At 35.4% G+C, this 26102-nt stretch overlaps 4 protein-coding genes and 1 non-coding gene across 7 annotated transcripts; 3 read left to right on the top strand and 2 right to left on the bottom strand.

Moving 5' to 3' along the window:
• Positions 1-2284: 2284 nt before the first annotated feature.
• LOC120176444 (telomere repeat-binding protein 3-like) lies at positions 2285-5280 on the top strand. The gene is made up of 9 exons (XM_039182875.1): positions 2285-2392; positions 2490-3282; positions 3369-3578; positions 3680-3742; positions 3840-3919; positions 4024-4268; positions 4375-4692; positions 4789-4852; positions 5021-5280. Exons 1-9 carry the CDS (start codon positions 2312-2314, stop codon positions 5243-5245), a joined length of 2079 nt encoding a protein of 692 aa, XP_039038806.1. The 5' UTR covers positions 2285-2311; the 3' UTR covers positions 5246-5280.
• Positions 5281-12676: 7396 nt separating this feature from the next.
• Positions 12677-15448, top strand: LOC120176442 (scarecrow-like protein 9). 2 transcript variants are annotated; one of them, XM_039182871.1, is made up of 2 exons: positions 12677-12718; positions 13020-15448. In XM_039182871.1, the coding sequence occupies exon 2, from the start codon at positions 13091-13093 to the stop codon at positions 15332-15334; it is 2244 nt and encodes a 747-aa protein (XP_039038802.1). In that variant the 5' UTR covers positions 12677-12718; positions 13020-13090; the 3' UTR covers positions 15335-15448. The 2 variants fall into 2 exon arrangements, with proteins under 2 accessions (XP_039038802.1, XP_039038803.1); XM_039182872.1 differs by having other exon boundaries at positions 12680-12718; positions 13024-15448.
• Positions 15449-15534: 86 nt separating this feature from the next.
• On the bottom strand, positions 15535-17494 carry LOC120176445 (protein FIZZY-RELATED 3-like). The gene is made up of 6 exons (XM_039182876.1): positions 16934-17494; positions 16635-16862; positions 16308-16550; positions 15866-16225; positions 15705-15773; positions 15535-15603 (listed from the first exon to the last, which is right to left on the bottom strand). The coding sequence occupies exons 1-6, from the start codon at positions 17444-17446 to the stop codon at positions 15550-15552; spliced, it is 1467 nt and encodes a 488-aa protein (XP_039038807.1). The 5' UTR covers positions 17447-17494; the 3' UTR covers positions 15535-15549.
• A 1599-nt stretch (positions 17495-19093) lies between these two features.
• On the bottom strand, positions 19094-23008 carry LOC120176443 (actin-related protein 5-like). 2 transcript variants are annotated; one of them, XM_039182873.1, is made up of 12 exons: positions 22851-23008; positions 22696-22766; positions 22480-22604; positions 22256-22300; positions 21891-21993; positions 21545-21654; positions 21121-21230; positions 20950-21040; positions 20441-20884; positions 20233-20360; positions 19788-20127; positions 19094-19698 (listed from the first exon to the last, which is right to left on the bottom strand). In XM_039182873.1, exons 1-12 carry the CDS (start codon positions 22949-22951, stop codon positions 19192-19194), a joined length of 2175 nt encoding a protein of 724 aa, XP_039038804.1. In that variant the 5' UTR covers positions 22952-23008; the 3' UTR covers positions 19094-19191. The 2 variants fall into 2 exon arrangements, with proteins under 2 accessions (XP_039038804.1, XP_039038805.1); XM_039182874.1 differs by lacking the exons at positions 22696-22766; positions 22851-23008 and having other exon boundaries at positions 19096-19698; positions 21891-21998; positions 22480-22573.
• A 76-nt stretch (positions 23009-23084) lies between these two features.
• On the top strand, positions 23085-23157 carry TRNAF-GAA. The gene has a single exon. It is a non-coding gene; the product is annotated as a tRNA-Phe (tRNA).
• The last annotated feature ends 2945 nt before the right edge of the window (positions 23158-26102 follow it).

Here is a 26102-nt window from a genome sequence, read left to right on the forward strand (position 1 = left end):
ATAAGTAACCAAATAAATTTTCTACTCACACTGTCGTTGTTTTCAACCATTAGCTTGTCAGCAAAATATTTTAAGTATTAACTCGACGATATAATGTAAACATAGATTTTATCATATCCTAGTTAACAGGTTAATGTCTATCTCTGACGGTCAATAATTTTTAACGAAAAATGAAAAGTTTGGAACATATGAATAGTCGGATGACCATTTTATAACTTTTGATAGTCGGAGGAATCAACAAAGCAACGTCCTATAGTTATGAAATTATTTTGTAACTTTTAATAGTTAGATGATTAAACAAAGTAACACCTTATATTCAGAGACCGTTTATGTATTTTGATTTATTATAGTTAAAGACAAGAAAATTTGTGTTAAAACTAAAAAAAAAAAGTTAATGAGGCTAAAACAACTAAGGATGAGCATGGGTCGGGTTTTGGTCAACCCGATCAGACTCGAAAAATATATATCTTCCACCTGACTCGATTTTTTGAGATAAAATTCGAACATGATACGATCCGACCTGAAATAATAAAAAATATTATTATTTTTCAATAAAAATAGTGATTTAATTGAAAAAAAATTATATAGAGTAGTATTATTATAATTATTTCTAAATATATAAGTTAAAATTATATTTTTCGGGTCAGGTCGGGTCGGATATTTTTTACCCTAAAATCGAATCTGATACGATCTGAACATCACCTTTAAAAGACACATCCTAACCTAATCGGATCAAAACCTGTCGGGTTCGGTCCCATACCTATACCTAAAAACAACCAATGAGAAGCGAGTACATAAAACAAAAAATGAAAACACCTGCTCCAAAACAAATACCAATAAAAAATAATATTTTTTCTTATCCCAATAAATATTGATAAAATAAAAAATAAATCTAAGAATCACAGTTTACTTCCACGTGGCATCTCTTATTTGTTCTTTTTAGAAACATAGAAGGGGTTAAGGACAACTCAAAGCGAGATGATTTAATTACCTTCTATTACCGGTAAACCCCTCGAATCCACTGGCCAGTCCGGTTTTGTGGTCAATAATTATCGGATAAAGTATACGAAAAGTCACTAAACTATGCTCAAATGACCATTTTGATCATTACACTTTTAAAAATTACACAATTGTCATTACTTTTATCAAACTATTATCAAACAGTCGTTTAATTTATAGAAATATATAAAATTATCATTAAATTGTGTCTAAAGTTTACGTAATTAATCATTAAATTTATCAAAATTTTATATTTATTAGAATGTTTTAGTGATCACTTTTTAATAGTTTAATTTTTTTTATAATTATTTAGCATTTTTGAAAGTTTAGGGACTCCAAATAATTATTTAATAATAGTTTGATGTCATACAATGTACTTTACCCATAGTTATCATATTTCGGGGTTTAAGCTCTCTCTCTCTCTCTTTATTGAACTTTTATATGTAGAGTTTATTTCATGGTGATTTCTCTGTTTTTGTATAAATATTTGTTCTTCCACAAGAAAAAGTAAACTTGAAAAAAGAAGGAAAATTTGATCCTTTTTATCATTGAATTTTATTTGAATTTCAGTTGGATTTGTTTGATTTCTCCGATCATTGTTCCTCAAGGAATTTTCTCAGCAGAATCTTCATTTCTTCAGTTGTTTTCTGTACATTTGAATATATATTTTGTTTTTAAGATTCTGAAGATCGTTTCAGCTTAAAAGGTGAGTTGTTTGCTTATTGCATCATGAATTTCTGGCTGTTTTTGTACTTGAATTGTTGGATTTCTTTTCATTTTTTTATGTTCTTTTTTGTGTGTTGAATTGTGCTGAATTACGAGGCGTAATGATTTTTGAACAAGTGAATTTCGATTATAGCTGTGGTTTATATCGAGATCTGATCTGGGTTTTTCTTTTCTCATTTTGTTTCGGAAATTTTGACGGAAAATTTTAGAATTTCTGGTGAATTTGGAGGTTTATGGGATTTTGATTTTAGTTTATACTTTTTATTTAAGGAAATGAAGAAAAAAAGAAGAATAAATTCGAACCCTCTTTTGTTTAATGGTTTAGATTCTTGTTTGACTTCGAGATTTCCAATCAAATTTAAATTTCACTGTGGAAATGTAATTATCTTTTTGATCGAAGTAACGCAACTATATTCTTCTTCTTCTCTTGATCTAGTATTTTGGGATTTTGGATCTGTAATTTTCTGGGTTTATTTTCTAATTATAAGGTTTTGTTTTGGTTTTATCTTTGAAATTATTCTGATATATTGTTTGATTTGTTTATATGCAGTGAATTCGTAGCTATAAACGACTGTTAGCCTGAGATATGGTGTTTAAGAAGAGATTAGATTATGGATTTGATACCTTCGATGTCTCTATCGTGCCCCGTGCCCCTCGATCGAATCGGGTATGTTTAGTTATTTTCCGGTCATTTGTTAGGTTTGATCATGTTGAATTTTGATCAAACTTGATGAATACGTCGATGATTGTTGTGTTGGTTGCAGAGGAGGTATCGGAGTAGGCAGGACGTCGACGACAGTCAGATTTGTGCATTCGAATTGTTAGCTTCTTTAGCCGGGAAGTTGTTGCAGGAGAGCGAGAGTTCGGCTTCCAGCAATACCTCGGAAGGACATCGTGTTTCTATAGGTAAAGATGTTGTTAAACAGGAAATTCATTCCGACGATGATAAGTCGTTGAAAACAGAAAGTGTTGAGCAAGGAAGCTGTGAAGTGTCTGAGTCGACTACCGAAATCAGTGACAATGTGAAGGGATTTAAACCTTCTGGAAATGATGCCATTTCGGATCGTGGTTTGATTAAGACACAACCTGCTTGCTCGGAGCAAAAAAGTGGTGATGTGAATATAATTCGCAGCGGTAATGCAGCCTATGGAAATTTTCATGGTGACAGGGATCCATGCTCCCCTGATCTCGGGGATTTATGTGATGGTAAAAGTGGGAATGGGTTTACGCGAGAGAGAGATGGTAACGGTTTGGACATCGGGAAGTCGAGTATTGCTAATACTTGCCCCAAGAAAGATCCAATTGAACCCGTTAATTCTAAACGAGCGTCCCGCAAGGACCGCATTCCTATTGCTTCTTTTTCAAGACATAGGAATGATATTAAGCTAGGTAGTAAAGATGATGACGAAAACTTTTCTAGATTTAATAGACATAGCTATAGATTTAAGTCTTCGAGGCCTCCGTCGCGTATCGGAGATCGAGGGATAAGGAAGTTGCTGACATCCAAGTATTGGAAAGTTGGTCCTAAGTTGAAGGATTTTGATCATTGCAAAGCTGGTGAGTAGTGTTCATTGCATGGTTTACATCTTACTTCGAACTTCATAAACATTTCTTTATGGATTTCGTGTTTCGTGCTTTCCTAGACAGAGGAATGAAGCCTGTGTATCATAAGCGAAAGACCTACTATAATTACGACAGATATCAATACGACATGCCCCACAAGAGGAGAAAGCTCTTTGACCGTAGCTCGATAGTAACTTCTGATGGTGTGATAAGTAGTGAAAGTGTTTGTAATTCACCAGAGAAGGTTGTGGATGGAGACAAGGGTAGTTTTGCTTCGATGTCACATGGAGGTGCTTCCCCTCTTCATTTACTTTATTCGTATTTTATAGTTTACGTATTTCAAGATCGAGATTTAATTAGTCTTGCTAAACTACTTCATTCTTCTCCGTAGCATGTGGTATGCCCCCCTTGATTACAGGTAACAAAGTATCCCACCGGTCCAAGGATTCTCACGGTACGAATAATTTTTTACAGACTGTTGTGTGTTATTCGTTGACGTTTTTACTGTTGTTTTGGGGAATGTCTTATTTGCGTGTTGTGTTCTCATACAGTGAAATTCAGCATTAAGTCGTTTAGAATTCCGGAACTTTATATCGACGTTCCAGAAGGTACAACAGTCGGTTCACTGAAGGTATGGAAGTGCTGTGTTATTTTTTCATCAATGAACATAGTTTTATTTAATTAACGTGTAGTTTCTAACACTTTTTACCACCGATGTTACTTAAATATGAGCAGAGGACTGTTTTGGAGGCGGTGACTGCCTTACTTGGCGGTGGAATCCGTGTCGGGGTACTTCTTCAAGGAAAGAAACTGAGAGATGATAACCGAACTCTATCGCAGACTGGTATTTCCTGTGAGGATATTCTGGATTCTCTTGGTTTCACTTTGGAGCCTGGTCCTACAAAAGTTCCTCCGCCTGTGTGCTCGGAAGAACCACCCCTTCCAAGATCATGTGATAAAGTCCCCGAAACTTTAACAAGGTGATTTTGATGTTTCAATATAGAATGTTGTGATTTTATTTCATTTATATACTCTGTGATTTACCTTTACCTTTGATAGTTTGAGTAACAAGCATCTGGTATCCAGATTTCCAGCCACTCCGGTTGTAGATACAGGGATTCCCGATCCCACATTTGACCCGCTTTTACGGAGCAATTCAGCACATCCTGTGGATACTAATCACGAACCGGTTTCCTCCCAAACTGACGTTCCAACTGATAAATGTCTGTCGGAGTCAAGAGCTCTAGTTCCTGTTCCAGCAATGAACGTCGAGGCACTGTCCGTCATCCCTGCCAGCCCAAAAGCTCGAAAACCCGAGCTTGCACAGCGTCGAACTAGGAGGCCGTTTTCAGTCTTAGAAGTAGAAGCACTGGTACAGGCAGTTGAGGAGCTTGGTACTGGAAGGTGTGTTACTGTTATATTCACATACTTGAAGAGAATGCATGCTTATAAAGATGTTGAGTTGAGTTTATAAAACTAAATTCTTAGGGTTTTCTGCAGGTGGCGCGATATTAAATTGCGAGCTTTCGAGAATGCCGATCATCGAACTTACGTGGATTTGAAGGTATTGCACTTCTCGATTTGTTGCTATCTGGAACAACAAGCATTATTAGTTCGAGAAAGTAATCTGGTTTCTGGGATGTATCGATGTAACAAGTCTTACGCGGTGGGTATATCTTGCCGGTGCCTTTCGTATTGAACGGTGACAATAACACGTCGGTATCGCCTGCAGGATAAATGGAAAACATTGGTTCACACTGCGAAAATCTCCCCGCAGCAGCGACGAGGGGAGCCGGTACCGCAGGAACTCTTGGACAGGGTCTTGGCTGCACATGCACACTGGTCTCAGCATCAAGCTAAACCACAAGGCAAGCATCAACCCGGGACTTTGAGGATCACAGACACGGAATCCGGCGGGAACGGAGTTGCAACTACAGTTCCGACCATTCCGATGTAAAGAAAAGGTAAAACATGACCAAGAACAGGAAGGGAGAGAGAAAGAAACCATGTACAAATTTGTTTCACATTGTCCTGTATTATTTCCTCACACATTACTTGATTCATTTCCCAGCTTCCAAAAACCATTGAAGCCAATTGATAGTTCTGTAAATGAAAAATTCGACGAAAATAAGATCTGCTCTAACCAGATTCAATTGAGAATTGATGATTGTTGATGGTTTATCTCTTATGATTTAGACGGAGAATTGATGATTGTTGATGATTTATCTCTTATGATTTAGACGAAGATGTCTAATCGTGATAAGACGACGATTGAGAATTGATGATTGTTGGTGGTTTATCTCTTATGATTTAGATGGAGAATTGATGATTGTTGATGGTTTATCTCTTATGATTTAGACGAAGATGTATAATCGTGATAAGACGACGATTGAGAATTGATGATTGTTGGTGGTTTATCTCTTATGATTTAGATGGAGAATTGATGATTGTTAATGGTTTATCTCTTCTAATTTAGACGAAGAATTATAATCGTGATAAGACGACGATTGAGAATTGATGATTGTTGATGGTTTTATCTTTTATGATTTAGACGGAAAATTAATGATTGTTGATTGTTTATCTCTTTTGATTTAGACGAATTATACCATGTTAAATTCCTCAATTTGCACAAGGAACGAGAAAAGGAACTAATAGAAATGATCGGTTCTGAATCCTTCTCCCAATCTTGACCGAAAGACTTTATAATAAATTTTATAATAATCTTTAGTATTGATGTTAGACGTAAGGTCATAATGGTTACTCTTAAGTTGATAGATTTAATAAATACGATCGGTTGTCGATTGATTTTGATTCTCCAAAAATCATGTCAAGAAGTCGATGATTATCGAAAAATAGAGAATTTTTTTTTAGATCTTATGTTCCAGAATATTCTTCCATAATTTTAAGAGTAAATTACACGTTTAGTGCCTAAACTATTAGTTTTGGTATGTTTTAATATCTAAACTTTCAATTTTTTTTAAAACCATACCTATAGTATAGTTTTTGTTTCATTTTAGTATATTGTTCAAAATTTAACGTTAATTTTTGAAAAAATTGAAATTGTAGGTAGATCAAAATTGATAGTTCAGGTACTAAACGTGTTAAATTTTTAACGGTAGGGTACTAAAATGAAATGAAGATTAAACATTAGGTATGGTTTTGAAAAAAATAAATATTTAGATATTAAAATGGACCAAAATTAATAATTTAAATACTAAATACGTAATTTACCCTAATTTGAATTGCGAAAGTGTTGTCCAAAAATCTGATGTATGAAAAAGTACAATAATAACATATATAGTGTATTATCATTATACTAAGAGTAAAGATTATTTGGCACTACAAAATGTATAACATTTACAAAAGAATTTTCAATAAATATAAAACGGCATAAATTAAAAATTATATTTCGAGTATGCGACCCCTCAACTTTATGTAATTTCTTTTATACGTACATCTTATTTTATAAGGTAAATTACACGTCTAATACTTAAACTATTATTTCGTTTTAATATGTAAATTTTTATTTTTTTTTTCAAAATCGTATATAATTTTTATTCTTTATTTCATTACACCACCGTTAAAAATTCAATGGCATTGTATTTTTACGGTTAATTTCATTATTCATCGCTGAACTATCTTCTTACTCCTATTTTGGTCATTAAAATTGAAGAATTTTTAATTTAACTACTCAACTATGAAACTGCTATTGTTTTAATCACTCTAATAATAATTTTTTTGATATGATATTTTCAATTATTATTTTATTAATATTTAATTAGGAGCGATTTAATTTAAACTTTAGTGACTAAAATAGGAGTGAGAAGATAATTGAGTGGTGAATGATACAATTTACCCATAAAAAAGTACCACGAACAACAATTCTATTAAGCTTTTAAGGGTACCAAAACAAAATAAAAAATAAACGTTAAGTATGATTTTGAAATAAATAAAAATTTAGGTATTAAAGCAAAATAAAACTAATAGTTTAGGTACTAAATGTGTGATTTATCCTAGTTTATATTATATTAAGACCGAGAATTTTTATATTGAAAAAAAGTTCAAACCTCTAACGTAATCTTCAATTTAGGTGCTGAAAATCATAAATTATGATATTTAATGCAAAATTATTCTTAATAAATAAAGTAATCTTAAAAATGTAAGTTATTTTGGTTTCTTAAACGTTTGTAACTTTATAAAGCATGTGGTCCCCAAACTATAGGATGATACTTTGTTCAGTCCTTCGACTGTTAAAAATTAGAAAATGATCACCCGACTATTCATGTGTTCCAAACTCGTCCTTTTCCTATTAAAAATTTGACGATAATTTGAGTTGGGAGTTAACATGCTGGCTGTGATATGACAAAATCTGATCTCAATATCTCAAATGGTTATCATATCTCAATTAATAAGTTAACGTCCATCTCAAGCTGTCATCAATTTTTAACTAAAAATGATGAGTTTGGAACATATGAATAGTCAGATGACCATTTTATAACTTCTAATAGTCGAGGGACTCAATAAAGTAACATCCTATAGTTGGGAGATCATTTTGTAACTTTTAATAGTTAGAGGACTCAACAAAGTAGTACCCTATAGTTGAGGGACCGTTTGTGTAATTTACTCTAAAATTAAAACTTAACAATATATGATTTAATTGACCTCCAAATAAAAAATTATTGACGTCTAGCTACATTTGATAGATTCTTTTCACATACAAAAAAGCAAAATGCATGTACAATGGATCAAATTGGGTATATTCTTGAAAGCTTCACGAACAATGACAAGGACCTAAATTGCATATGATGGACATATAGGTCTCTTTCCACGTAAGCATGATATTTCTACACTCTTCAAATTCTTTTAGTATAATTATCGGTATCCGATTCATTAAATGATTAATTTAAATCAAGTATATAAAATATTATTATTAAGAGAGTTCGAGAATAGACATAACATTTTATATTGTGAGAGCAAGTTTAGGGACGAAAATAGACCATTAATAGGAAATACAAAGAAAATATCTAAATTATATAAAAAATTGAAACCTTCAGACCCACCAGGGATGAACCTAGAGGGGACGGTTGCGCCCTACAATTTAAATTTTTATATGTTTTAGATAGTTTCTTTGTATTTTTATCAAAAATATGTTTTCTTCCCCACTAAAAATTTATAAGTTCAATCCACTTTAAAATTTTATAACTGCACCAATTAACATAAAATCATACGTCTTTTCCTCACTATATCAACCCCTATTCCATCTATCCCTACAAAAAAAACTAATTCATAACATCATATTTAAACTATAAATATAATTTTAAAAAAATAGGTAAACTACAAGTTTAGTAACTAAACTATTAGTTTTGGTATGTTTTAGTACTTAAACTTTTACCTTTTTTAAAATCATACATAAAGTTTAGTTTTTGTTTCATTTTAGTACCCGCCATTAAAAATTTAGTGGACGGGCTGCGGCGCATAGCTCCAGTGGACAGACGACCATTCCGAACAGTGGACCATGAGAGAATAACGAGATGGCCAACATAGTTTAGTTTCAGGCCCATAGAACGGTGGGCCATGGAGATTAGAGGATGAAGAAATCGAAAAATACATCACCAATTTGGGGAAGATTGAGGTGTTTCTCGATGAAACAGAGGCTAGAATCGCGTTTAAGATGTCGAAAAGGTAAGGGCTAGAAAGTTTAGGCTTCATTGATTGACGGATGCGACGGTCAACGACTATAGACGTACCGACCGACGAGCCCGTTCGTTAAATTTTTAACGACGGATACTAAAACAAAAGAAAGACTAAATGTTAGGTATGATTTTGAAAAAAATGAAAGTTTAGATACTAAAATGGATCAAAATTGATAGTTTATGTACTAAATGCGTAGTTTACCCCAAAAAATCTCATCCTAAAAAATTTAGTGTAAAATATACAAATAGCCCCCCTAACTATATGATATTGCTTTATTGAGTCCTTTAACTATTAAAAGTTATAAAATGGTCCCTCAACTATAGGGAGTTGCTTCGTTGACTCACTCGACTATTAAAAGTTACAAAATGGTCTCCCGACAATTCATTATGTTCCAAACTCATCATTTTTCATTAAAAAATTTATGGACATCTGAGTTGGGCGTTAACATGCTGACTGAGATATTATAATCGTTTGAGATTATGAGATCATATTTTATTATATCTAGTTAGCAAATTAACGTACAACTCAAACTGTCATCAAATTTTTAACAAGAAATACGAGTTTGTAACATAATAAATAGTCGTGTGACCATTTTTTAATTTCAAGTAGTTAAGGGACTCAACAAAGCAACTACCTATAGTTGAAGGATCATTTTGTAACTTTTAATAATTTGAGTAACTTAATAAAATAATATCTTATAATCAGATGACCATTTATGTACTTTACTCGAAAATTTAATATCCCACCCCCATCACATCAATTAAAAGTTTATTCAATAAACTCTCCTCTTATCCTATAATCGTGATAACTATGAAACAAGGGTTTACAAAATTTAATAAACGTGTAATTATTCCTATCTTATCAGCAATTAATGAAAATGTTAATCCGAAAATTGGTGATAACAAATCGAAATGTGGCCCAATGTGGGCCCATGTTGTCCGATTTAGTCCACAAAATAAGGCTGAAAATAAAGTAAAATGTGGTCCTCATTTTACTAAAGTTTTGGACCAATAATATTTTTTTTTCTTCATATGTAATGGGATAAGTGGTAGGTAAGGTAGCAGGATGCTCCCAACGTCAGGTTGAGAGCAACTTCTGTGAAGACCTCCGGCAGTCAGAATTATGAATTTAGATAAAATATTTATTTTGTTACAAAATAATAATAAATTTAGATAAAATTTATGGACTATTTATATCAATTTAATAGCTTTAATAAGCATTTTGTAATAATTTGATTAGGTATAGTGAGCATTTTATAACCTTTAAAATTTTAGTGATTAGAAAGATAATTCGAGTATAATTTGCTGGTCATTTGTGTACTTTACACTATTTTTTTAGCTATTTGGTTCTCAATTTTTAGGGGGACATTATAATCACTATCGAATCGAATATTGTAAAAATTTATTATAAGTATATTCTTTCTAATCTAATTTATTTTACTTACATAATTAAAATTCGAACATAAAATAACGTTGATTATTATTAAAATTAAATTAGAAATTATTATGTGTATGAATTTTGGTAATATGTGTTATTTATTATCGGATAATAAAATTTAATTTTTTTACGAATTCTTTTTTTTTTCATTCACATTATTAAAAAAATTGTCGACATAGCCGTTACGTATATTAAATATTATCATGATACTTTTATCTTATATATTATGTTAAAATATATAAATGGCCTTCTAATTATAGAACATTGTTTTATCGAATCCCGATTACTAAAAGTTATAAAATGGTGCCCTTATTATAGGGTGTTTCTTTATTGAGTCTTTCGATTATTAAAAGTTACAAACTGATCACCCGACTATTCATATGTTTCAAATTCATCTTTTTCTGTTAAAAAATTGAAGGCAGTCTGAGCTGGATGTTAACCTACCGAATGAGGTATGACAAAATATGATTCGACTATCATATCTCAGTCAACATGTTAACGTCTAGCTTAGACTATCGCCAATTTTTTAACGCAAAAGGACGAATTTGAAACATATGAATAGTCAAATACTGTTTTGTAACTTTTATAGTCGATGGATTCAATTAAGCAACGTCCTATTATTATAGATTCATTTTATAACTTTTAATAATCGAGAAACTCAATAAAATAATATTTTATAACCGAGAGACCATTTGTGTACTTTACCCTTAAGAATATAAAAAATAATGGCACATCTATTTAGTTATAACTCATTTAACCAAATATGAAACTTCAATAATTATTATTTTTAATTTTGTAATTAATAAACTAATTTTGGAATTTTGAAATTCTTTGATCAAACTAAGCTATGATTGGCATTTTAGAACCAATTGTTTCACCTATTACCACTTTCTAAGGAAAATCATTTTTTAAATAAAAAATCACAATTTCTACTCATTTACTATTTAGGTCATTAAATTATATAAAAATAATTTTTAGATCAAAGATATTTTTTAGTTGGCTTCTCAGTTTTTCAGGATTTTGTTCTGACTAATTCAAATTGATTCGTGCCACACATCTGATTTTGGTAGATGAGTCTCCCAATAAAGATTTTTTGCATATATAAGACCTCAAACTCGAGACATGCTTAAATAATATCAAACTGCTTATCATTTAAACTTATCTTCGGTGGTTAATCAAATATATTTTAATGTATATTACAAAATATCTTTAAACTTCTTAAATAGATACAAAATAATCCCTTATAATTTTTTTAATAGTATGGGTGATTACAAGAGTAGTATCTATTTAGAACTTTTTTTAATATATTAACAAGGCACACACACCCTACAAACGCAGCTACCCGAACCTAAAACTATAAGAAAAATAACTTTCCTTTTGTTATTGAGACCACTTGATGGATTCCCTTATAGCGATAAAACTACATAAAACTCACTAACAATTATGGACACATTATAAGTTGGGAGAGTCGTCTTCGTAACGAACATTTAAAATATTCTATTTAAAATAATTAATTAATAGATCAAATATAGATAGAGATGGGCATGGGTCAGGTTGGGTCAGATTTTTGGTCCACCCGACCCGACTCGAGAACAAGGAGTTCTCCACCCGAGACCCGACCAAAATAAGTTTTCACCCAACCCGACCTGAAATAATAAAAATTATTTTATTCAATAAAAATAGTGACTTAATTAGAAAAAAATAATATATATAGAGAGATAATATTGTAATTATTTTTAAATATTTAAAGTAAAATTATATTTTTTCCGGGTTGGATCGGATTGAATATTTTCACCTTAAACCTGACCCCGACACAACCCGAATATCACATTTCTAAAAAAAAACAATCCAACTTGAACCCGAAATTATTTTTTAAAAATTAACCCGATCGGATCCGATTGGGTAGGAATCTATCAGGTTTAGGTTCCATGCCTATCCCTATATACGGATGGTAAAAAAATATGGACGCATTAACCCACCAATGCACAATTAAATACAAATATTCTCAATAAATTTGTTTCCTAAATGAATTATTCATTCTTTGAGGAATTTCCCAATATGAATTTCAATTTCTAGAAAATTTCCAAGGCGAAAGATAGAAGCTTTTTTCCCCTTCAAATGGAAGAAATTAGTAGAGGGAAATAAATTAAATGAATCGACGGCTGAGATTAACCAATCAATGTCACCTTCAATCTTTCTGGAATAATCATCATTGATTCACTGTCGTCCTATTTAACGCTTCACTTCTTTTGTTCCGAAACAAAACAGAAATCATTTTTCTCTCTCTGACTCAGCTCAGGTACTTCATCTTCTCCCTTCCATTATCTTACAGCAAGTTTCATAGCATTCTGGTTGGTTTTCAAGGTTGTTTCTTAAAGACATCAAAGAATCATGTTTTTTTCATAGTTCATTTATATATATGTATATGTATAGGCATGTTCATGTCTGGTTTCATTTCTCTTGAAAGATGTTATCTTCTTTAGTTCCATTTCAAACCCAGATTTTCCTATGATTGATGCTGTCTTATTTTGATGTTTTTGGGGAATTTTGAGAATGAAATAAACATTTGGTTTTAATGTTGGAATTTATGTTTTTCCCCCTTAGGTTTGTTTAGTGAAGTGTTTGAAAGCTAAGAGCCTTTAGAAGTTCAGAATTTTGGATTTTGATTGTTATGGATGGATGGTTGAAGGGAGTTTATAGTTTCGTCGGTCCGGTCGGCCGAGTCGGACTAAATGACCGTTCGGTGTTGGCCTTACCAGTTCAGGATTTCGATAACCGGTTGAAGAATGGAAACGGTGTTGATGTCTCTCCTATGGAACCTGTTCCGACCCTGGGAAATGTTGTGCCTTCCTCGAGTGGGATCGAGGAGGGAGATTCGCAGGAGGATTACGACTTTAGCGACGAGGTTCTGAAGTACATTAATCAGATGCTAATGGAAGAAGATATGGGGGATAAGACATGTATGTTTAAAGAGTCCTCAGCAGCACTTCAGGCTGCCGAGAAGTCGTTTTACGAGGTTCTCGGGGAAACGTATCCGCCTTCTGCTGGATACAAATTGAAGCGTTTTGCTGATCAAAACCGAGAAGGCTCCGATGGAAGTCATGATCAAAGTTGCTCAAGTTGTAGTAGTGCAAGCATTAGTGGTTTTAGTAGCAGCAATGTAGTCAATCCCGGGCACAACCATGATTTCGGTGAGCAAAGGTCTTTAAACATCTCATCCCAGGCCAGTTCAACTCATAGTTCAGCGAATAATACTGGTAGTGTGGTAGATGGCATTGCCGATTCTCTGGTGAGTACTTTAAGGATTCCGGAAATATTTAGCGATAGTGAGTCGGCCATACAATTTAGAAAGGGGTTTGAGGAAGCAAGCAAGTTCCTTCCGAATGGTGGGAGCCTGTTTGTTCGCATTGAGAACGACAGATTGTTACCCAAAGAGCTGAAGGAAGAGGCTAAAGATGTTGTAGAGAAGGTGGAGAAGATTGAGATCTCTCGGGATGGATCGAGGGGAAAGAAGAACCCTTATTCGGAGGATTCAAGTTTGCAGAGTGGCAGGAGTTACAAGCAGTCTTTAGTGTGTACTGAATCATCTGTAAGCCCGGAAATGTTCGATAACGTGCTACTAAATTGTGAAAGCGTAACCGATCTTCAAAAAGTTTTGCAAGATGAAACGAGCAAGAATGCGCAGCAGAACGGACTAGCGAAAGGTTCTAACAGTGGAAAGGGTCGTGGGAAGAAACACAGAGGTAAAAGGACCATGGTGGATCTAAGAACTCTTTTAACCCTCTGTGCACAAGCCGTTGCAACTGATGATCGGAGGAATGCAAATGAGCTGATGAAGCAAATCAGGCAGCATTCTTCACCTATGGGTGATGGGATGCAGAGGGTGGCTCACTATTTCGTCGATGGCCTTGAGGCACGGTTAGCTGGTTCTGGAACACGGATTTACACTGCCCTTATCACGAAGCCGACTTCGGCTGCTGATGTTTTGAAAGCTTACCATCTGTTTCTTGCTGCCTGTCCTTTTAGAAAGCTTTCTAATTTCTTCTCGAATAAAACGATAATGAATCTAGCAGAATCTGCAGCTAGGCTTCATATTATTGATTTTGGCATTCTATATGGCTTCCAATGGCCTTGCCTTATACGACGTCTCTCATCTAGACCTGGAGGACCGCCTAAGCTAAGGATTACAGGGATTGATTTTCCACAACCGGGCTTCCGCCCGGCAGAAAGGGTTGCAGAGACGGGGCGCCGTCTTGCAAACTACGCAAAGACTTTCAAAGTTCCATTCGAGTTCCATGCTATTGCACAGAAATGGGACACCGTTCAAATCGAGAACCTCGGTATTGACCGTGATGAGGTGGTTGTCGTAAACTGCATGTACAGGCTTAGAAATGTACTCGATGAGACTGTGGTTGTCGAGAGTCCGAGGAATAAAGTTCTCAACTTGATCAGGAAGATGAATCCTGATGTTTTCATACTGGGAGTTGTGAATGGTGCCTACACCGCTCCGTTCTTTATCACGAGATTCAGGGAGGCTCTCTTCCACTATTCTACTTTATTCGATATGCTCGAAACTAACGTGCCTCCCGAAATTCCGGAAAGGATGCTGATCGAGAGAGAGATATTCGGGTGGGAGGCAATGAATGTCATCGCATGCGAGGGAGCCGAAAGGATCGAGAGGCCCGAGACTTACAAGCTGTGGCAGATGAGGAATACAAGGGCCGGTCTCAGGCAGTTGCCATTGAATGAAGAGATCATGAAGACAGCAAAGGAGAGGGTGGATACATACTACCACAAGGACTTTGTAATCGACGAGGATAACCGCTGGTTGATTCAAGGATGGAAGGGTCGAACCGTTTATGCACTCTCGACTTGGGTTCCTGCCTCTTTGCATTCGGATGGCAGCGATCGGTAGTTACGATTTAATGGACTGGAAATTGATATTGTTTACAAAGAATGGTATTATAAATTGATCCATTTAGTCCCCTCTATAAGGGATTGTGCCGATTTACAGGGGCTAATTTTTTAACAAGTTTCCATAGTATATTTGCAAAATAATGAAAAAATCTTCTGCAGAAGTGTTCATTTACAATGAAATATACGAAATTCGAGTCTCATCGAGTCATCAAGTCATCGTATGTAGGTTCGTCCTAAAGACATGAGTCCTGTGTCTTTAACTGGTGTCTGAAAACGGACAAACAAAACAGAGTTAAATATTGTTAAGAATGGAAGCTTAAAGAACAAAACAAAAGAGCTTAAGAATCATTGTATTTAGTGATTCTTACTTGTGATTTCACAGAGGGGAAGATGTTCCAAAACCTCAAGGTCTCGTCCCCTGCACCGCTCACTGTGGTCTGCAAAGGTGAAATACGGTTCTTCTTTAACCCGATGGATCCTTTTTGATATATGAGAGTTTGATTCGATAATCATTGGGGGTGAACATTACCTGTCCGTCGGGCGACATAGCTAGATAGAGGACTCGAAGACTATGTCCGGTTAGTGTCGCGACCTTTGCCATTGAAGGATACTTCCACACCATGATTTGGTTCTGAGAATATCCATGTGTGCTAACCAATTCATTCACATTCTTGCTCCATGATAGATTGCATACTTGGCTCCCCGTGTCTATGTGGTTCAATTGATGACCATTGGTCGTGTTCCAAAACCGGATACATCGATCCGCTGTTCCGCCGCCCGATGCGAGAAGGTTGCTTTGATGGGGTGACCAAGCAATGGCTTTGACAGCAGCTGTGTGTTCGGTCAGTTTAAGAACTGGCTGCTGCGAATGCTGGTTCCAGACCAAAAGCTGCACCGGCGAAGCTGTTCGAGTTAGCAGTTTGCTATGTTTCCGGGATGAAAAAATCGAAGAGAAACGAATTCATGGTTACCTGATTATCGTTCCCACCGGATGCAAGTTCACGATCGTCGTGTGACCATTTCAATCCACAGACCTCAGATTTGTGTCCAACAAGCTTGCCGACATAGTCACTCGGAATTCGAAGATCATGCTGAAGAATGTTGCGATCCCTGCTTCCGGATGATAGTGTCCGTGAATTCCAAGCCAGGACACCGGTTCTCGTTTGATGTCCGCCCATCGTTCTGACCCTCTTGCACTGCGTTCCATCCCAAACCTATGTATATAACAACAGAAACGTTTAAATGCCCCTGTATTTACCCACTCGGATGACGAGTCCAATACGAAAATCAACAGTTACCTGAACTTGACCGAGATTCGTACCGATCGATATGTAAGAACCTTCCCGGGTCCATTGAACGGCACACACACTATCATTTGGTCCTAAATCACACAACTTGGTTACTCTGCTATTTGATGCAGTCCACAAATAAACACAAGTTCCCAACCCAACTGCAAGCACATTCTGAGACGACCAATCGACAAGGTTCAGATAGAAGTCATCTTGAAGCGACGGGGCGTCGAGGACCTGCATTCCTTCGACATTTCAGTCGATATTATCGAATTCTAAAAAATCGGGTTCGAGTCGGACTAGCATACCTTATGGGGTGTCTTGGGGACTTTCCTAGGGGGCTTGGGAGGTGTAGATGTTTCACTGGAGAACCCACTGTCCTGCCCCAGAAGCGAAGGAGAATACGGGGAGCTCGGCGTCGAATTCTCAGCCTTGAACCGCAACAAGTTCCGGTTCGGACTCATCGGCGAACCTTGACCTGCAGGAGAAAAAGAACCGAAATCAGGGCCGAAAAGTTCGGATCTCAAAATCCTGGAATAAGCTTCATTCCCTCCTTCTTTAGCAGGCGACTCCTTGTCCATCAACCCAAACATGTGTAGCCTCGAAGAGGATCTACAAGGAATAAACCTATCGCTACAAATCGACGATTTCGACGACGGCGACGGTGAAGTCAGACTCGATATCATCCGTGGCGAAGATATCGAGATCGAACGAAAGGAAGAAGTAGGAGAAGAAGAAGCAGAAGTTTCCAGCCGTAGTGAAGTTTCGTTCATCCCAGCAGGGAGGTTCAGGCCACTCTTTCTTCTCGGAGGAGCATCCATTTTTCGAGTTCTTTCGAGCTTCGATCAGCTTGGGAGCTTGTCGAAAATGGGTTTTGTAGCAGGAAAATCAAAGGCTCCTCTAGGGTTTTGTTTAAGGAGCTGATTCTTTTCCTGCTTTGATAAAGCGTGAAAGGAGGAAGAGGAAGATCTACAACGGTCGGGTTTTTTTTTAAAAAAAATTGATAGGGAAAAGAGAAGCTTATACGTGTTTCTTTTATATGAAGGATGTCGTTTTGGGTTTTGATGAATTCAAAACGACATGATCCGCTGGATTCCAGTACTAACGGTCATATTTATGGTTGTTCCTTGTTCCATATATAATGGGGTAAGGAGGAGATAAGATAGTAGGCTGCCCCCAACACCAGGTTGAGAGCAGCTTCCGTAGAAGACCTCCGAATTATGAAATGCCCTCCGTGGGACTCGATCCCACGACCTCAAGGTTAAGAACCTTGTGCTCTACCAATTAACGGTCATATTTAGGTGAGCATAAATACTCTTATCGATGCTCAAACTTGATCCGAAACTTTTAAAAACAACAATTATTTTTTTAACTATTGAGTTCGTTTGGTTCGTATTAAATCAGATATTTAAAATTTTAATGTTAGGAATGAAAAAAAAATCAAAATAAAATAATAATTTTTATAACAAGTTTTTATAAATTTAATTTAGGTTAATCTTTTAATGATTTAGACTTAATGATTATGGATGAATAAATGGCAAACAAATTGTTTATAATAATATTAATTGTTTATTTAAAATAAGAGAACACTTATAATAAAAAGGATAAATTATAAATTTTATCATTCGTTTTCTTCTTACTGTTATTTTGATCGCTAAAGTTTATTTGTTTTAATTTAATCATTACACTTAAATTGATCTTGTTTTGGGACAGCAAGAAAATGACACAATTTTGAAAAAAAAAAAAATTTACTTTCAAATGTCTTCGTTTCGGATCTTTATAAAATATTTTTTCTTTTCTCCTTCATATTTTTTTCTTCCCCTTATTTTCTTTCATCTGCTCATATTATGATCATCGCTCGTTGTGACTAGCTATTGCCGGTCGTTATTGTCGACTTAGAGACCAAAACAGAAACAATTTAAAAGTTGAGTGATATCGGCGAAGCCACTCCTCGCCCTTCTCGTAAAAATCCGACCAACCGAATGTTTGTTGTTGGAACTTCGAGTTTGCAGCATAAACGGAAGCACCGCACCATGCGTCGAGAATGGGATCTAATGCTCTTACCACCTTACTGAAAACGAACAAAAAGTTCAATGACTGTATTGTAAGTTTCAAAAGTTGAGTGACCGAAATGCAAATGCTTTAAAAGTTTGGGGACTATTTTTATATTTGACCCTATTATTAATTTTTTATTTAAAACCAGAGAACACTTGTAATAAAAAGGATAAACTATAAATTTTGTCATTCGATTTTCTTCTTATTTCTATTATGATAATTGGAGTTTATTTGTTTTAATTTAATCATTCTACATTTATATTGATTTTATTTTGATATTGTGACATGACATACAACAAGAAAATGACACCATTAGAGACCAAAAAAGAACAATTCAAAAGTTGAGTGATTAAATGAAAAATTTTAAGCTTTAATGATTAAAATAGAGGTATGAACAAATTGACCAAATATGTAATTTACCCAAGATTAATTACCATTTTGAAAGTTCAAAGTTTCCATGGATAATGTTAAGCTGATGGATATTCATGTACTACTCTCTCAAAATAAACTTTTACAGTGTATACCGCAGTTGATATCGGCGAAGCCACTCCTCACCCTTGTAAAAATCCGACCGACCAAATGTTTGCTGTTGGAACTTCGAGTTTGCAGCAAAAACGGAAGCACCGCGCCATGCATCGAGAATGGGATCTAATGCTCTTACCACCTTAATCGGTGACCCACATGGTTGAAGCATCCGGACTCCGGCTTCCAGTCGTTCGTTTATACCGGGAAAGAGACTGCACCCACCAGTCATTAAAATAGAACTGGTCAACCTATTCTCCAGTGCCTCGTCCTTGGATGGCAACCTTCTTATTGAGACCCTGGTCATCTCATCTAGACCCGCTTGATCTATCCCGACCAAGTTCGGGTGGAATAATATTTCAGGGCATCGGAACCTTTCGACCCCAAGCACAATTTGGAAGTCTTCCTTGGTGAGTGGACGAACATGTGGTGCCTCGGCTGTAGCCGGCTGTGAAGGTGTTGGTTCGGGTTTAGGCACAAATGTTGGGTCTATCTCCTGCAGAAACAGAGAATGCAACGAATGATTCAGTTTCCATATTCGGAAAATCACAAACAGATCGGACATGCCAAGAGAAAGAAACTGACCTGGAGCCTAGAACAAACACGGGCCAGCTCCGCTTCATCTTCATCAGCTTCATCATCATCGTCATCGTCATCTTTTCCCATTAGTTTGTAAAGTTGCCAATCTTCGTCTCTGGCACCGAAAGTATCCTCACCTTTACCTCGGTCAAAAGCTGCAGTCGTCAAGAGGCGCATTCTTTCCCTCTGAGCTGCATTCAGTCTTTCCCCACGCCCGACACCCCCGGACACACTACCCCCATTGGTATAACCTCCGTTTGTCTTGAGTTTTTTCCGCTGTTCGACCTTCTCGTGCAGTTCTTTGTATCTAGTATGCATCTGTTCGAGATAAAGTCGAGGGTTCTCCCTGTAAAAAGATAAAGCAATCAGATTAAGTCGAGGGTTCTCCCTTTTTTCTCGGAAAAATTAAATGTTAAAAAGGTAGGGACAAAAATCTGCGTTTGAGGCATACAAACGTCTTTCTTCATCTTGCCGGGTTTTCCTTTCTCGTTCTAGTTCTTCTTCGAAACGTTTCTGTTTAGCTCGCTGCCGGCCCTCTGTTGTGGTTTTAAGAAATATCTGCCTCTTCTTTTCCTTGAGCTGTCACAGTGGCAAAAAGAATACCATCAGTGACAAGAAAGCAATGCATAATAGATAATTGCCGTTAACGGTTTAGGTACCTGCTCGGGGGTCAGCATATCATCAGGAACGTTTATAAGAGGATATTTTTCGCTCGTAGAAGAATCCGTCTTCTCCTCGTTTTCAGCTTGTTCAGGCTTTGGTTCACCTTTTGCTTTTCTTAACGACTGTGTCACCTTCGTAAGCGTCGATTCTATTTCTTGTTTAGAAGTATAACCGGTTTCCGAAAGGAAAGAAGGAACTTCTTCCTGTTGAATTTGTCCGAGTTGTTGCAAAAGAAATTCTAACCCGTGCGATTGATTTTCTAGTTCGTTTATTCTAGACGACCTCTTCGCTTCAGCCATTTCTCTCAATCTTTGTCCTTGCCTTTCCCTTATAGCAGCTTTTCTAGCTATCTCTTCTTCCGAAGGAGGTTCTTCGATTGGTGGCGGAACCCATGGGAGCTGCCAACACCTCGTTTTGTCTTCCGCTTCCTTGCCGCCTTTCTGTTACAATATTTGACCTTTCAGCATTTACAAAGACAGCAGAAGAAAAAACCGTAAGCCAATACCTGAAACAATCGAGCTTCCAAGGCATAATCAGGTGCAATATAGCAGTGTTCCATCTTCAAGTCTTCGACCTTTTCCCACGTAAATCTAGACCTGTTATATGCATTTAAAAACATTAGAAAATGCCTATCCAAGCAGGTAATGATTCCGACAATCCGCGGATTTATACTCACATGTGATGAGGATACTTAAGTGAAAGAAGTTGCTTCAAATAGTCGGTGACATGGAATCCACCAATGTTCGTTCGGCAGCATCCTTTGTAAACCGGCTCCCCATTAACAAACTGTGTTCAAACAAACGACATAATAATCTGAACTTCAATGCGCTTGCTTCGTCCTAGTCAAATCTAATATTTCGTAGATTCATATTACAAGATATATCTTCCTTTGCCAACCAAGTAACAGACTGGTAAACAGGTTCATCGAATGAACATAATCAGACGTTAATGTTGAGAAGTTTTCATGAAACTAACAGAAAACGAGGCATTTTAAGGAAAATTCCGAATAGAAACTTAGAACTTGCTCCAAACCTAAATAATGGCCACCTCAACTTGCAAATCTAGGCATTGAATTAAAATATGAAGTCGAGGTAACATACGGGAATGACATAAGTAGTGGTGAATCCGGGACAGATAGCTAGACCGTCTTTCTCACAAAGCCCGTGCAGTTGATTATACTTATAGCTGAAAACAGCATCAACACCAAATGCTGAAATCTCAAACAGAGAAATCAAACATCAGAGATCATATAAATAGAGAACAAATAGTTCCCTGTATTAAAAGATACGGATTAAAAAAACATGGCAAGTATTAATGCGAATAAAATGCCAAAGACTTATTTTCAAGAAACTCGAGCCTTACTCGACACTCGTGCATGCAAGACAATGCATCACTCGGATAAAACAAGCTAGCCTAAGATACAATATTAAAATGAGTTCTTTATACCTACAGATGGAACCCCGTAAGTCTCAAAAAGAAGTTCTGCCATTTTACTGCGGGAATAAACTGGGTTGCATACACATTCCGTGATCAAGATAGGATGATCAATCTGTACTGGCCTCAAATAAACAACAAATCAAGAAAGGACTAAATGAAATCGAAATGCCAAGTAAAGAAAGCCGACAGCCAACAAATCGATGAGCGAAAGAAAAATGTCAGGCCAAAAGCGTATATAGTGATATAGTCTCCAGACATGCAAGTTCAAAGAAAAATTTAAGTTCACCTAAAAACTACTATCTCAAAACGATTTAATTGTGACACATTAGATCATTCAAGAGATGAAAACAAAAGCAGTAAACTTATCATAGTACCTGAGATCCATTAGCACCCAACCGATCAAATGCAAAGTCGAGAATCTGTAGAAACAAGTACAAAACGAATAAAGTTAGGATTGCCAAATCATGCTCAAAACTCCAAAACTTCTATATCTACATCCAAGCAAACACCAAACATTATCAATATTCTCATAAATCAAATGCATTTCTAGTTCACATTCAGCCTCGCATTCGATCTCAAATGTTCAAATTCTACATACATATTCCATGATTTCAAACTGACAAATAACATTGTTATCGAAAGCGGAACGAGGACCAGCACGACTGCAATCGAAATATCTCAATAAAGAAGTATCATGATCACCAACAATTGTCACAGTTTCCCCTGCAAAAACCCAAATCAAAAGAATTAATTTCTAACCTTATTTCGTACCCTAAGTTCCTTTTCGTTCTCGAAGAATAAGAAAACACAATACCAGTGGATTTATGGCGTGGTCTTTGAACGATGTTACGGAAAACAACCCGTGGCTCAGTCTCTCCAGCCCAACTGCGAAAGTAGAGGGGGGGAAAAGAAGGACGATAAGTCATTGTTTTCTAATGGGTAAAAGACGAAAAGTTAGGAGAATAGTACCCAATGCGAAAATAGGAAGCGCCATTGTCGATGACGATGGGAGTTGATGGAGGGAACCGATTGTAATCCGTTTGCCTCTGAATTTTCGAAATGAATGGCATGTCTTTGATTTAGGGTTTCTATTGGACTGGAACAATGAGTGAGAGCTGAGGGGGAAAAGGGGTTCTTCTGAGAACGAGGGAGAACTGAAAATATAAGTTTGTTTTACTTTTGATTTTACTTAAAAAAGCAACGGCGGGGATAGCTCAGTTGGGAGAGCGTCAGACTGAAGATCTGAAGGTCACGTGTTCGATCCATGTTCACCGCATTTTATCTTTCATTTTTACTTTAGGCTCAAAAACAATAGAATCGGCTGACCCACTGCAATTAATTAAGTTCTGAATGAAATATTTTTATTATTATATTTTAAAAATTATATCTTTATTTAAATTTTTTAATTATTGCATTTATTGGTTATGATCGATGAATTCTCAAGTTATATATAAAAATAGTTTATATAAAATATAAATATTATATTTCTGATTGAATTGATACTATAAGTAAATCGTACATTAATTTAATTAGAATATATTGTTATTTATATAATAATTAATATGATCGTAGTGATACATTTTACCTTTTTACATAATTATTAAATAAAAAATCTAAAAACACAACTTAATACATGATTAATGAATCAATCATTTACTACTACATTTATTTTATTAAATAAAATTTTATAAATTATTAGAATACCCATTTCCGCCTGATAACAAAATATAATATTTTATTTTAAAAAATAAAATAAATTTCATTTTTATAATTAAATTTAATTTAAATTAAATCATCAATAAAACGAATATTAAGAATTATTTTAATAAAATAATGGCCTACCTAATGTAATCAAGAAAGTAGCAATAATCTCGATCCCAATTTTCAAAATTGAAAGTTCTCCATTTTTGAAGTCATCGTAGGACCACTTTACTTAAAACTAAATTTAATTCCACTTCTAGTCCTTGCACTCTCTATACTTTTAAATATAATACTTTCTCTTTTAATTTTAAGGATTTAGCCTTTCTAGCCTAGAAGTGTTCATGGGTGAGGTTAGAAGTTATATGTTGGTATTAATATATTTCATGTTCTTCCGCCAACAACTAGTTGGTCCAGTGGGATGAGGCACTAGATCCCTTAAGCAAGGTTAGGGGTACAAATCCTGACATTTGCGAATGGAGCAAACTGGGTTGGGAGGGTCGCCCTTGCCTCTGCAGTACCCGATATGAATTAGTTGGTAAATAGATCGGATGCCAGTGATTAATTCAAAAAAAATATTTCATGTTTTTCCGAGTCCAATTAGACTCAAATTATATGCCTTAAATTTTGTCTAAACTTACTTGCATTTATAAATAGATTAGTATTTGATACACTGATAAAAATAATTCTACAAATATTTTTCAGAAAATAATCATTTGTAAATAACTAATATAATTTGTTTTAAAATGTTAAATAAATTATCCTAACTTTGGTTTTTAAATCAAACAAGCAAAAGGATTGAATTTCAAGAGTTTAAAGAGTATAGGGACTGATGATGAAATTAAACCTAGAAAAGAATCCAACCAAAACGTCACCTTTCATTCCACCAAAGCATTGTGGTCACATTAAATTTTTTGGTTTATTGGTTCCTTGCACTGTACGTTTGAAAATCTTCAACTTCCATATGAAGCCAACGCCCACCTAACCTCTCTTATAAATACCGCCCTAATCTCTCTTATAAATACCTTCAAATGAAGAGCTTTTGTTTTCATGGAGATTTATGAACAAGAAGAAGGCTATATGACTCCGAAGCGACGAACACAGATGACGGTTATTTCGTCGTGTCCGCCAGCACCAAAGAAGAAACAAGCAGTTTACACGAAGAAACAACCGCCGACGAATGGATTCTTCCAACCGCCAGACCTCGAGGCTTTCTTCTCAATTACGACGCCAAAAAAATAATCTTGTGTTTGAATACAAAATCGATTAATGTCGTTCCAAGGTTATTTTGATAAATCTGATTTTGTATATGTATGTTCGATAATCATTTGAGGCTCGGATTATATCTAAAATCGAGTCGAGTAAATCTCACTTTTATAATAAGACCTGAACTTAAAATTTGGAGGGTGGGTATACATTATACTATTTGTACTTCGGGGTTTCATTTTTTGTATTATTGGGGTTTCAAAAGTTGGCTGAAAGAAGAAATTTGGAAGAAATTTGTGATTATTTGGGAATATCGGATTGGTGTATGATAAAATTTCAAATTTTAGTAAATTTTGTGGTAATTTAATAATTAAAATTGGTAAATTATCTAAAAAAAATTGATTGCATCACATAATTTTTGTCCTAATTTTATTTTTATCTATTATTTTGAGTTTAACATATTTAAAAATTATTAAATTGGTGTATGATGTGTGCATGATCGTGATAAGTTTGAACAATGTTTTCATACGATCATGATACGTTCAAATGATGTGTGCATATGATCATGGTATGTTTGAATGATGTATGCATGATCGTGACATGTTTGAACGATGTTTTCATACGATCATGATATGTTCGAATGATGTGTGCATATGATCGCGATATGTTTGAACGATGTGTCTATTCTATAGTGAAACAACCTCTAGTGTTCAAGATGCAAGAAGGAACAAACGTCTAAACGCGTTTAGACACTAAACATACTAAAATTGATAGTTTAGGCACTAAACACATAATTTATCCTACATTTTATTATTATGGACTAAAACTGGTAGTTAATTTATCCTACATTTTATTATTATTGACTAAAACTAATAGTTTATGTACTAAATACGTAATTTACCCTAAAATATAAGAAGGAACAAACGCATGCAATGTACGTAAGCCGAAATGGATAAAAGAATCATACTACTAGACTAAAGGAGTTGGCAATGGCATCTATTGTGACCCAAATAATATAAGAGAAGATCACAAATTCGAATAAATCAACTCGAAATAAAATATATTTGTTTGTCGACCAATTTATTTCATCCCACATCTGGAGGCATTATCGAATCTTCATCGATCATTTGGAGGCATGCGAAAGGAAGATAAAAATGGCGACCAACACGAAGGCGAAGACGAGGCCAATGGAAGCAGAAGGGGGCTGCAATGCCGGCATTCCGAACGGAGCCAAAAACAACAGAGCAACCACCATCAACACCATGGTTATCGAACCGATAGCGAAACTGAAATCTTCCATCTTCGCTCCGACCGATA

This window comes from Hibiscus syriacus, unplaced genomic scaffold (genome assembly GCF_006381635.1).
Source record: "Hibiscus syriacus cultivar Baekdansim isolate YM2019G1 unplaced genomic scaffold, ASM638163v2 tig00112249_pilon, whole genome shotgun sequence".
Classification (NCBI taxonomy): Eukaryota; Viridiplantae; Streptophyta; class Magnoliopsida; order Malvales; family Malvaceae; genus Hibiscus; species Hibiscus syriacus.

What these genes read in the sequence shown, in the direction of transcription:
- LOC120176444 (XM_039182875.1), top strand. Translation starts at nt 2,312, where the DNA reads ATGGTGTTTAAGAAGAGATTAGATTATGGATTTGATACCTTCGATGTC. An exon ending in TTTTGATCATTGCAAAGCTG is followed by an intron (nt 3,283 to 3,368) that starts GTGAGTAGTGTT and finishes GTGCTTTCCTAG; the next exon opens with ACAGAGGAATGAAGCCTGTG. An exon ending in CAACAGTCGGTTCACTGAAG is followed by an intron (nt 3,920 to 4,023) that starts GTATGGAAGTGC and finishes AAATATGAGCAG; the next exon opens with AGGACTGTTTTGGAGGCGGT.
- LOC120176442 (XM_039182871.1), top strand. Translation starts at nt 13,091, where the DNA reads ATGGATGGATGGTTGAAGGGAGTTTATAGTTTCGTCGGTCCGGTCGGC.
- LOC120176445 (XM_039182876.1), bottom strand. Translation starts at nt 17,446, where the DNA reads ATGGATGCTCCTCCGAGAAGAAAGAGTGGCCTGAACCTCCCTGCTGGG. An exon ending in CGAATCTCGGTCAAGTTCAG is followed by an intron (nt 16,551 to 16,634) that starts GTAACTGTTGAT and finishes TTATATACATAG; the next exon opens with GTTTGGGATGGAACGCAGTG. An exon ending in CCGGTGGGAACGATAATCAG is followed by an intron (nt 16,226 to 16,307) that starts GTAACCATGAAT and finishes TCGCCGGTGCAG; the next exon opens with CTTTTGGTCTGGAACCAGCA.
- LOC120176443 (XM_039182873.1), bottom strand. Translation starts at nt 22,951, where the DNA reads ATGCCATTCATTTCGAAAATTCAGAGGCAAACGGATTACAATCGGTTC. An exon ending in TTACGGGGTTCCATCTGTAG is followed by an intron (nt 21,655 to 21,890) that starts GTATAAAGAACT and finishes TTGAGATTTCAG; the next exon opens with CATTTGGTGTTGATGCTGTT. An exon ending in GTGTTTGTTCTAGGCTCCAG is followed by an intron (nt 19,699 to 19,787) that starts GTCAGTTTCTTT and finishes CTGTTTCTGCAG; the next exon opens with GAGATAGACCCAACATTTGT.